At 35.9% G+C, this 13,070-nt stretch overlaps 1 protein-coding gene across 1 annotated transcript; it reads right to left on the reverse strand.

Moving 5' to 3' along the window:
- Positions 1-10,172: 10,172 nt before the first annotated feature.
- On the reverse strand, positions 10,173-11,450 carry LOC121972948 (UPF0481 protein At3g47200-like). Its single transcript, XM_042524557.1, has one exon. The coding sequence runs from the start codon at positions 11,448-11,450 to the stop codon at positions 10,173-10,175; it is 1,278 nt and encodes a 425-aa protein (XP_042380491.1).
- Positions 11,451-13,070: the final 1,620 nt, after the last annotated feature.

Consider the following 13,070-nt stretch of genomic DNA (forward strand, 5'->3'; position numbering starts at 1 on the left):
AAGGCAAAAAATCTATAAATTCCTCTGTTGTTCCCAATATGGAGAGGAGTGAAACCAAGAAGTTGACGACAAAAGAATATGATCAGATTATGGCCCTCATTCACAAAGACATCGGTAACACTGAACCTCTTATCAATACCTCAGGTATTGATTCTATTTATGCAAGTAGTACATGGATTTTGGGCAGTGGTGCTATTGATCATGTATGCAATACTCCACCTACTACAATTAAATTTTTCTCTAAACATGTTGTTGTGCAACCACCAAATGGAGGGCATGCAGAGATAAAATCCATCGGGTCTAAGAAATTAAGCAACAATATGACTGTTGAGAATATACTCTATGTTCCAAAATTCAAGTTAAACTTGCTTTCAATTAGCAAACTTACACAGACTCTAGGTTGCAAAGTGACATTTTACCCTGATTCTTGTGTAATGCAGGATTTAACTACGAAGAAGACGATTGGGTTGAGCAAACAAAGTAATGGCTTGTATTAGGTGTGGCAATTCGGTTCAGGTTCGGGTTGACGGGTTCGGGTTGGCAGGTTGGCGGGTTGACAAATGACAACCTGAACCCGACCTGATTATTAATTCGGGTCAAACTATTCAACCTGAACCTGATCTGTTTATTTGCACTTGACCCGAACCCGACCCGTTTGACCCGTTTAACTTGTTTGACCCGTTTGACCCGAACATGACCTGAATTCATTAAAGAAATTTTGTATATTAAATTAAAAATTAAAAATAACATTTATCTACATAAATTGAAAATCCATATCATAAATGATAAGCCATGGCAACATTGCAATCAATAGCATATCTCTATGTTTATAGTTTTAACTTTTTTAAATTTGTAATTTTAGTTTAAATTTATAATTATTTATAAACGGGTTCGTGTGTTGTAATTGGGTCATTTCAGATTGACCAGAACCCGATCTGTTTATTAATTGGGTTAATTGGGTCGACCCGATTTCGACCCAAACCCAAAACTACCCAACCCTAACCTGATTTTTTCATGTTCGGTTCGGTTCGAGTCGTGTTTTCGTGTCGAGTCAAAAATTGTCACCCCTAACTTGTATTACCTTACAGTGAAACTGATCCGTCACCTTTGCAGCCCTATCAACCATACATCCAACCTCTGGCATAAACGTCTTGGCCATCCCACCGTTCATCAACTCTGATCATTATCTAAAACTATTCCAAATATTTCTTTAGAATCAAGCAATGTTTGTGATATTTGCCATTTAGCAAAATAATCTAGTTTACCTTTTTCCATTAGTAATATTTCCAGTCATGAACCTTTTTATCTAATACATTGTGATATTTGGGGACCCCATAGAATCCACTCCTATTATGGAGCAAAATATTTTTTTTGACAATTGTTGATGATTATTCTCGTTATACCTGGGTTCATCTCATGCGTCAAAAGTCTGAAGTTCAATCAATCATCAAGAAGTTTTTCTCTTGGGTCAAAACACAATATAATCGCTAAGTCAAAACATTAAGATCCGATAATGGGCTAGAATTTCTTTCTTTGCAAACCTTCTTTGATGGCAGTGGCACCAATTTTCATCGATCATGTATTTGCACACCCCAACAAAATGGGGTAGTTGAACGTAAACATCGTCATCTCTTAAATGTAGCCCGTGTCATTCGCTTCAAGCCAATATTCCTTTGAAATATTGGGGAAACACATTAAAGCAGCATGTTATCTTGTTAATCATTTACCCGCACCACTTTTATCAAATAAAACACCATATGAAAAATTGCATAATAAAATACCCTCTTAATCTCACTTAAGGGTCTATGGTTGTCTTTGTTTTTCCACAAATCTACAACTCACTCAAAAATTCGATGCTCGTGCACGATGTTGTATTTTTCTTGGGTATCCACCAGGGCAAAAAGGTTATCTTCTCTATGATTTGACTGACAGAAAAATGATTACTTCTCGAGATGTCATATTTTATGAAAATATTTTTCCATACTCAACCACGTCATATGATGACCAAGACGATATGCCAGTTTTGCCAAAGCCTATCAATAACGAGATAGAGATACCTTTAATCACTCAACCTACACAAGATGTCAATAATCCTACTCATAGCCACATTGACCTCCAACCCAATATCATGCCTATACACAACCCGAACACACAAGAACAACCACATCAACCGAATGAAATTTCTCTACAACAAGAATCACTATTCCGGAGATCTACTAGACCTAGTCGCACACCATCCCACCTTCGAGATTATCAAGTCAACCATACTCTGCCAGCCACTACCTCGTCTCTTCTGGTTAAATCCAACACTCAACACCCATTATCAAGGTATGTGTCATATTGTAATCTTTATACTTCACACCGTACTTTCATCTATAATGTTTCTCACTTGGTCAAGCCAGAAACATATGAGCAGGCCTATAAAGACCAAAAATGGATTGAAGCGATGCTGAAGTTTTTGCACTGAAAGTAAATAAGACTTGGTCCCTTGTTCCTCTTCCCACAGGACATCGCCCCATTGGATGCAAATGGGTATACAAGATCAAGTACAACTCTAATAGTACTGTTGAAAGATATAAATCCCGTTTAGTTGCCAAAGGATACACACAACAAGAAGGTATTGATTACAATGAAACATTTGCTCCAGTTGCAAAACTCACCACTCTTCGATGCATACTAGCTATCGCATCTGTTCATGGCTAGTCCCTTCACCAAATGGATGTTCAAAATGCATTTTTACATGGCGACCTTGCGGAAGAAGTCTATAAGCAACCACCCCTGGTTTTCGTCGATAGGGAGAGTCACTTGTATGTCGACTTCATAAATCCCTTTACGGATTAAAATAAGTTTCAAGATCATGGTTTCAAAAGTTTCTTTTTGCCATTACCAAGTTTGGTTTCCAACAATCACAGGTTGATTACTCACTCTTCACACAGGTGTGTGGAAATTCCTTTACAATCATCTTACTGTATGTTGATGATATGAATATAGCATGGAATGATCAAAAGGCCATCAACAATGTGAAGGTTTTTCTTGCAACATGCTTTAAATTGAAGGACCTTGGAATGTTAAAATATTTCCTTGGAATTGAAGTAGCTCGTTCTAAAATGGGCATTTCCATCAACCAACACAAATACACACTCGATCTTCTTCAAGAAGCAGGATTGCTTGGTGCAAAACCTGCTAAGTTTCCCATGGAACAATCCTTGAAGCTCACCTCAAATAATGGCAACTTACTCAAAGATCCGATGCATTATGGACTATTGATAGGAAAGTTGATCTACTTAACCATCACAAGATCAGAAATTTCATTTCCAGTCAATACTCTTAGTCAATTTATGTAAGAACCTAGACAACCTCACCTTGATGCAGTTCATTGATTGCTTCGATATTTAAAAGGTACACCAGGATAAGGATTATTTTTTCCTTCTAAAGGTGATTTAAGTTTGGTCGGGTTCTGCGATGCAGACTAGGTGGAGACATTTCTACACGGCGATCAGTCACTGGTTATTGTATTTTTCTTTGAAAAGCTCTTATCTCATGGAAAAAAAAAATCACTGTGTCTAAGTCTTCAGCTGAGGTAGAATATAGATCCATGGCTTCCACTACTTGTGAAGTAACTAGGCTAAGTTACTTATTACGAGATTTGGGCATTAATCATCAATAGCAAGTAATTTTATATTATGATAATCAAACAACTATGCACATCGCTGCCAATCCGGCTTTTCATGAAAGGACAAAACACATTGAGATAGACTATCACATTGTCCACGAGCGAATTGAAAAAGTAGAAATTAAGACTGCTTATGTGCCAAGTAAAAATCAGATCGCAGACATATTCACCAAGGCATTGGGTGAATCTCCATTTCGTACACTTGTTCACAAGCTGGGCATTCTTGACATACACGCTCCAACTTGATAGGGAGTATTAAAGAAATGATTCTAATTGATTGACGAACTCAATTTAATTAAATGTGATTTCCTAAATATATTCTGTGTAATTAATTCATATTAAACTATGTCTTAATTTCCTTATTTTATGTATTGAGAAGTTGTATATATTCTTGTAATTGACTATTATTTTAGATATACAGAATTAATATAGCTTTCCTCCCTACATACTTTCATATTTTTCACTCAAAGCGATTGCTGGTTTGAAAACAAGGAGAAAAAAGATGCTGCAAATTTCTCGAAAGAAGAACAACATGAGATTTTATTCTATTCTCAACATGGTTATGCGTCAAAGCATCAATGGTATTTGGATAGCAATGCCAGCAACCATATGACGGGAAACAAAGAATTATTTGTGGAGCTCAATCAAAATATTAGCTCAAGTATTATTCTTGGTGTTGGAACTTATAGAAGTGTAAAAGGAAAAGACAGTATTGCTGTCCAAACAAAGGAAGGTAACAAAAATCTCATTATTGATATTCTTTATGTTTCAAGTCTTTCATATAATCTCTTAAGTATTGGACAGCTTATTCAAAAAGATTTTTCAGTCCATTTTGATGTTGGAAGCGCAAAATTTTTGATAAAAAGGAAAATATTGTTGTGGCAAATGTTGAAATGAAGAACAAAACTTTTTTTTATCACATTGCCACTAAACAATGATTGTGCATTTAAAGTTGAGGATGCATATTTATCTCATCTATGGCATTTGCGATATAGTAATGTTTGTGAAGGTTGTGTCTAAGGAAAGATGCATAAGCTTCCATTTCTAAAGTTGTCATAGCGACTAAAGCACCACTAGAACTTGTTCATTCCGACATTTGTGGACCAATGCAAACTCTTACTCCGGGAAACAAGAAATATTTTATTATCTTTGTGGATGACTTTACCAAAATGATGTGGATCTATTTTCTCAGCAAAAAATCTGAAGCATTCTTTATATTTCTACAATTTAAAGCACTTGTAGAGAGACAAAGTGATTTTCTTATAAAGACCTTAAGAACTAATCGAGACAGATAATATCTTTACAATCCATTCATGGAGTATTGTAAAGACAAATACATCAAAAGACAATTAACAGTTAGTCGATGTCCTCAACAAAATGGCGTGATCCAGAGAAAAAATCGCACAATTGTGGAAATGACAAGGAGTATAGTAAAAGGTAAGGGAATTCCAAATCTTTATTGGGTAGACACTATACATTCAATGATATATATTCTCAATCGATCGTCAACTAAAGCTGTTAGAAATTAAACACCGTATGAAGCTTGGTATAAGAAAAACCCAGGAGTTGATCATTTCACAATATTTGGCAGCATTGCATATGCGCTTATACCATCACAACATCATGAAAAGTTTGATCAGAAAGGTCAGAAAGTTCTCTTCATTAGCTATAGTGATGAATCAAAAGGATATCGTTTATTAGATCCATCAACAAACAAACTTATTATATCTTGAGATGTTATTTTTGATGAAAATGCTACTTGGGATTGGAAAGGGAAATAAGTTAACTCAAGATCATTAAGGGGGCGCTTGGTATATAGTTGGCAATGGGAATGATAATGGATTTTGATTGAGGGATTAATAACAATGGGAATGATTACTAGATTGATGGTGCATGGTATAGATACTAGAATAGATATTATTCCCATTAATGTTGCTTGGTTTGGCTTAAATTATGGAATGAGAATCAGCCAAAATTCTCATTTTACCCTTATAAGTAAAATATAAAAAATAATCGTACAGAATGATGGATAAAACAATTTTATTAAAAAAACACAATATGGTGGCAACAACTCTGTCAATGGTCTTGCATAATCAAAACATCTACCACAATATTAAAAATGATAGAAGCAAAAAAGTATTCATCAAATCCAACGACATCACAAACATACTATTCCAAGCAACTGAGTATAAAATCTTCAACTTCAGAGGGATCTAAACTGAACAATAACTCAACCTTCATAGGATCTTCAAAAATTACTTGAGAAACTTTGTACTTGTTCTTACTAATGAAACCATACTTATCCAACATCTCAAGAACTTGTGGCATTTTTGAGGATTTACCTTGAACACAAGATGACATTGACTCAAAGTATGAGCTAACAGTTTGCATAAATCCCTCAACTGAACACTGAGTAACTTGAAGTAAGAATCGACATTTTACATAGTTGAAGTCTATGCCCTCTTCGAAACTTTTTGAACTCTGTCAACGGATGATTTTTTTTTCTCCTTAGATTGAGATTCCCTTGATCTAACAGAAGGTTGTTGATTTGACATCGAATCAACTTCAACTACTTTTTCAGCAAGTGAATTGTCATCCGATATGGTCAACCCAACATCCACATCAGTGATGGTTTGTGCAGCTATCCTAGGATCTTCCGCAACAAGGCTTGTTGCTCTGTCGTTGCCATATACCATCTCTAACTCCGAAAAATAAGGGAATGGTACATTATAGAGACTTTTGGCATCATTGTGATTCTGTCCAAAAAAATAAAACATAACAATCAATTTAACAAAGTTTGATAGCAGGTAATTTGAAAAAAAAACAAATAATGACTAATACACATACCTTAATCCATTCAAGATACCATGTTTCTTCACAAACTATCTTCTTTTCGATATCATTCCAAGTACAATCACTTTGCCTGCACATTTTATTGATAGCATGGAATTTCCTCTTTAAGGTTTTCATCCTAAATTCAATGTGACTGACAGATTTTGTGAAAGTTGACAGATTTTGTGAAAGTTGACAGCTTTTGGATCATAATCTTTCTTATCTCGACCATATAGTTGTTCTTGAACCTTCCGTCTGTTTTCCAAAGAGGATCAGTTGTCATATCTTGCAAACATCTTATCAATGCCCAACTCTCCTTTTCCGTCTAGAAAACTTTGTTTTTACCTCTTCCTCATGCTACATTCTTTCCCACAGATTCCTCAGGATTACTCTCCATCCTACTATCTAGGTTATATCAGAGTTATATAAAATATAATATGAAGGGGAAAGAATGTTACATAATATTACATATAATATAACAATGAAATTACAAGAATATCAAATCTGGTTGAAAGAATGTTAATGACACATAAAAGTTTTTTTATAGGCAACAAACCAAATGGAACAAACATCAAAATAAGGAGTACACATAAAAGTTTTCACAAAGTTGCATAGACAACAAAACAAATATCACAACAATGAAAGTCATTCTATATCAAATACTTCATTTTTCAAATTGTTAAACATTTGTTGTGCTAAATTATTCCTAAATGCAGTCCACTGATCAGTTGGGGCAATTGTACGTATGTACTCCGTTTCAGTTCCACGATCACTATCATCATCTTCACTTTGTTCATCTTCATCAGGAATACACTCCTGAGGATCATGACTCATGAATTTACGGATCAAGTTATGAAGCAAACAACAAGCAATGATAATACGAACTTGGATTTGCATTGGAAAAAATGAAGGGGAAGCTATGATTTTCCAATGACCCTTTAACAATCCAAAACACCTTTCAATAACATTCCTAGCTCTAGAGTGCTTCATGTTAAAATATTCTTCAGCTGTCTCGGGATGACGACCTTCCTATTTATTGAGGTGATACCTATGCCCTCGATAAGGTACCAGAAATCCATCTGAGTTGCAATATCTAACATCGACTAAATAATAATAGCCTAAACCAATGACACTAGTTAAATTAATAAATGCAAGTATTCTGGAAATTTGAAACTCTGTCATAATTTTAACTTCAAATAAAAAATATTTATTATTTATATTGGGGGATTTTAAGACCAGATGATCTACTGATGTCATCACAAAGTACCTGACCTTCATGGACAGAACCTTTCCACCCAGGTAACACATATATGAATTGCATTTATGGGCAACACACTCCCAACATATTTGTTGCAATCTCCCCCTTTTGTGTGTGATAACGTTATTTTTCTTCTTTAGGGAGTGTCACTTGGATAAAAGTAATGTCTAAAGCACCTAAACAACCCTATAATAGTTTTTAATTATAAGAATTATATATTGAAATAAAAAATATAATTAAACTGAAGAATTATAGGCGATTAAAAAATACTTAGCTTAAATGGTTTCCATCTATCTTCTTCGTAGTCATCGCGTATCGGTTCAGGTTTCTTGAACAATATGTTGTGCAGTTGTAAAATTGCTCGAAGACATAGATTGAAATGATGACTCACTGTCTCCTGACTTCGTTTAAAAAGGAGACTCATCGTTCGATTTTTTTTTATGATGTGCCAACACGTAGACAAATAAGGTCACAATTTCATCAATGGTGACATTTTTTGTGGCTTTTAAACCTCCAAGATCTTGAACCATATCACACAATATCCTGAATGTTCTCCTATTCATTCGAAGTTCACTAATACTTATTTGATCGCTCTCTTTTGTAAGGTTGAACATCCATTTCACACGTGCAATCGATTTGTCCTCCCTACTTTTTATTTCACGAATCTTACTTCGACGATATGCAAGTATTGCAATTTGATAAAGTATAACAACCAAACAACCCATGAACATTCCATACATATTCCACAAAGTGCGTAATAATCTACGTCTTCTATAGTTTAATGGTGGTCGTGCCATGTTTATCTACATCATATAACAACCGATGTCACTGATAACTAGCATTTTTATTAGGTCGGTCTCTAGAAAGAAGAAGATTGGCGAGTCTATCGGGGTATCGTATCCTAGAAGACTCCATTGATCGGATGAACTGGCGTGTTCCCGCTCGGCCTATCCATCTACATCAAAGAATGATAGGCCAATACTAAGTGTTCATAACTCCACCCGACCCCAAGGGCTCTGCTTTCATCGACTCAAGGTTCCACTTAGTCAGTTCTACTCCACAAATACTTCGGTTTGACCACCTGACACTATGGCCTCTTCCTTCACCAACTCAAGACTCCACTCAGTCAGCTCCATTATGTAAATACTCCGGTTGGACCACTCGACCTTAGGGGCTCTGTTGCCCCGACTCCAGTCTCCGATCAATCAGCTCCACTCTGCAAATCCTATGATTGGTTCACCTGACCCTAGGGGATCAACTCCCATCGACCCACTGTTTCGTTGAGTTTCATCAACCCAAATCAATCCCTTTTAGTGGATCGGGCCTCCTAAGGTCTAATGGATTCTTCATTTCTTAGGCCAATGTCATGAGTGGTACAACATGTGGGTTGTCAGAGTACACGAGATAGTATAATTATACTAATATAGGATATGACTGATGTAGATTGATATGGTGATGATATGATGATGTGACATTTTCTTCATAGCGACATCATGTCTAATTAACGAAGAGAGAATGACACCTTAATAATATTATAAAAAGGATCCCGCTCCCGCGCGCATAGGTATGCAAACATAAGCACACATATAGGACTTTTACTGTGACTAATTTCCACATTACTAGAAACTTAACTTGAGTGTTGGCTGAACTGAGACACCCATTCTAGCAACCATTATAATAACCCTCTCCGTTTCTTCTCCTTTTCTCTTAGGTTCGGCGAGTGCCATTGGCGATCCACCATTCCTCTTGGTGATTGAAGACTTCGTCAACCTCAACAATAGCTCATCGGTAGCTTATTCTCCGACGTTTCAGACAGGATCACATGGAGACTTCCTTGATGATCAGATTTGAAATGCTGACCACCTTACACTGCACATCCCCTATCCACCTAATTTTTTTTTTATTTGATTTTTTTTTTTACGCTTTATACTATAACTTAACTTCTAAATCTTAAAGTAAAATATGATTAGGATAATCGAGAGCTTTTAATACACTATGGACATGGGTGTGAAGCATAAGGTGAATAGTATATTAAAACTCTATATATAGATATATATAAAACTCACGTTTCGCTGCTCCATATCTCATGAGATAGATCGATTGTTCGTTGATGGAGAGGGTTATCTCAGGATAGGGCGTCCTTTCCCTCCCTCCCACGCAGCAAGCTCGCGATTTCAAGCTGATCCACTAACCTTCTCAAAAAGCACCTTGGTAGAATGGGTAGCAATGCATGAAAAGAAACGACTACGACCTCTCTATTTATAGAATTAAGGAGGTATCCCTTTAATTATTCACCAACAACACATCTCTTCTTACACATGCGTAGGTACGTACTTCATAAGCAATAACAATTAGTTTCTAAACAACAAGCTAGAACCATTCCCGACAATCTACTTTTAAGCGAGGAAGCTAGTTTGACGATCGATCATAGCTCAGAACAGCATATGTGGTCTGTATCAGAGTAAGAACAAATAGGGCAAGAGCACCAAATAATGAGATAATTGCCCAAGGATTGCTAAAGTAATCACGATTCAACCTTGCGCGCCATTTGTTGCATCTAGTGTCATGGTGCTTCCTCATGGCATTGACGACATCCGCAAGGTAGAAATTATATGAAGTATAGCTAACATTCGTGCCAAGTTTGTTAAATAGAGTGGCAATTTCTTGGCTGTCCCCTAAGTCGCCGATAATGATTTCATGTTGTTGAAGCAATTCGACATCTGCTGCGGTATTGATGAGGGAATCCATAAGCACCATATAGGATGTAACACGGAACTTGGAATTCATTGAACATTGCTCGTAAGCGATGAGATTTCTCAAGAGCGAGTTGATGCCGTCCTCTATTCGAAGTTGGGGAATCTCCAACTTGCCGTTATGAAATGTAATGTCCAGGAAACTCTTGTATCTCTTCTTTCTGCCGAAGTGAATTCCAGCTTCATTGAATATTGTAGCACTGGGAATCCATGGTATGCCAGGGCCAAGGTAATCCTTCTCGGGGTTTGTTGTCGGATCAATGCAAGAAAGACAAAAATGAATTATGTGATGAAAAGTCTTATTGTTGGAGGGAGGTTTCAAGTCACTTGAGATACGCATGCGGATCAACTCGACTGTTAGACTTCGAAAGCGATCGCCGTGAGGAAATGCATATTGGTACAAAGTTTCAAGAAGAAAAAAAGGAAGCTGGTTTTCGAGCATGAAGATATCTTGTAATGTATTAAAATGAGTCCACCAGGTACTCTCTTCTGAAATCTCCATCCGGTGGGTCCACCCCATTATTGTAAGCATCAGAAAGCATCCGTCTAGCAACATCATTTCCACAAAACTGTTGCTGCTCATGTTCACTTCCTCCGAATAGGCAACGCGTGCTTGCGTTTCCAGACCCTTGATCAGACCCACATAGTCCTTCATGACCATACCAGGGTTCTGCTCGAGGACAAACTTGAGGTACTTCCATTTGAGCTGATTCATAGCCTGTAGATGAGGTTTGTGGTGGTGGTAGGGGCCGAGTGAGACGAGCAATGGCTCATAGGCTTGGGGGTCGACACTTTTCAAGATATCCGGGACTCTATATATTGTTGGCTCTCTGTTTCTGTCCCTAAATTTTGTGTCTGACACCTTCAACTCCAATGAGGCTACCCAGTCCATGTCCAGTGATGCCTCAATCCCCTCATCTTCTATGTTTTTCATCTTGATTCCAAAGGATTTGCTCTCGAGGATTACAATGATTCAAATAGCTATAAATACAGCGACCTAACAGAGGAAGGAAATAGCACAAGGAAACGAAAATAGCACAAAGGATTTCCCCTTGAAGATTATAATGACAGAGGAAGTAAATAGCACAAAGGAAAGAAAATGGATCGATGACTTGATAATAAGAAGTAAAAAACCAACCTTAGAAAGCTTTCGTTAGGCTAAAGTAGCTCTATCTTTCAGCTCCCAACAATCTCAAGCATAATTGCTAGATTGCTTTATGGATTGATACTTTCTCACACAAACCAAGGTCCTATTTATACGGAGATTGTACCACCTTTTGCCGAATACATATACGAATATTGTATGACTTTTGCAGAATAATCGTTGAGATGATTATTATTTACATCAAAGCACGTAGCCCTTTTTTATTAGATGTAACGAATCCTAGTTTACTCTCGCTTTTATCCATTAAATAATTTTTATTCAAAACTTCTTATTGACCAAATTTGTTTATGGATTGAATTCTAACTGCGTAGAGATTTTTTTTTGTTTTTTGGGGTAGGACGCTAAATTTATAAATGTTGGTGTTTTGGATGAAGTTTTATAATTGCTCCTTAGTTTATTTTGATAGTCAATAAAAAAATTTTATAAATAAAATTCATCATCTTTAAAATTAATAGATTTGAAAAAGTTAGATAATTAAATTAAAAATAATACTCATGTTGAGATGATTATTATTTACATAAAAACATGTGCTTTGTGACACTTATTTTTATTCGATGGAACAGATCAAAGTTTTATGATGGATCAAATTGATTTATGGATTGTTATTTTCTCGTTGGTCAAAGATGATTATATTCATCTCAACGTCCCTATCAATCTATCTCAGAATCAACACAGAGAAAAAAAATCATGAATTATCATTTATCTTTAGAATAATGACTGACACATAAAAGAAATATTTATTTTCATTATATAAAATTTTAAATTTCAAATTAACAGCACCGCATGTGCTAACTATTAAACCCTCCCAACTTTTATTATTGACATGAAAGCGTAATAGCATATGCGTTCTGACACTTGATGGAACAAATAAAGTTTTAATATGTCCTCTTGTCCATCAAATAACTTTGATTCAAAACTACTTGATTGACCAAATACTTATTTATGGATTGCTATTTTCTCACACACAAAGCAAGTTCTATGTGAAGGCCGTTTAGATGATTATTATTTACATCAAAGCATGTGCATTGGGACAATTTTTTTTATTTGATGGAATAGGTTAATTTACAAAGTCCTTTTGTCCATCAAATAATTCTGCCTCGAAATTCTCACAAAAAACAATGTCCAATGATATGATTATTATTGACATCAAAGCATGTGCATTCTACACTATACTTTTTTATTTGATGAAACAGATCAAAGTTTTACTCTGACATTTTGTCCATTAAACTAAAACAACCGTAAGTCATAAACTATGTTATTGCTTGATGGATTGCTACTTTCACACACAACGAAAGATCCTGTGCTGAAGACTTTTGAGATGATTATTATTTACATCAAAGCATTTGCGCTATTTCTTACCTTAAACTTTTTACACAAATCAAGTTCAGA

Source organism: Zingiber officinale, chromosome 4A (genome assembly GCF_018446385.1).
Source record: "Zingiber officinale cultivar Zhangliang chromosome 4A, Zo_v1.1, whole genome shotgun sequence".
Lineage (NCBI taxonomy): Eukaryota > Viridiplantae > Streptophyta > Magnoliopsida > Zingiberales > Zingiberaceae > Zingiber > Zingiber officinale.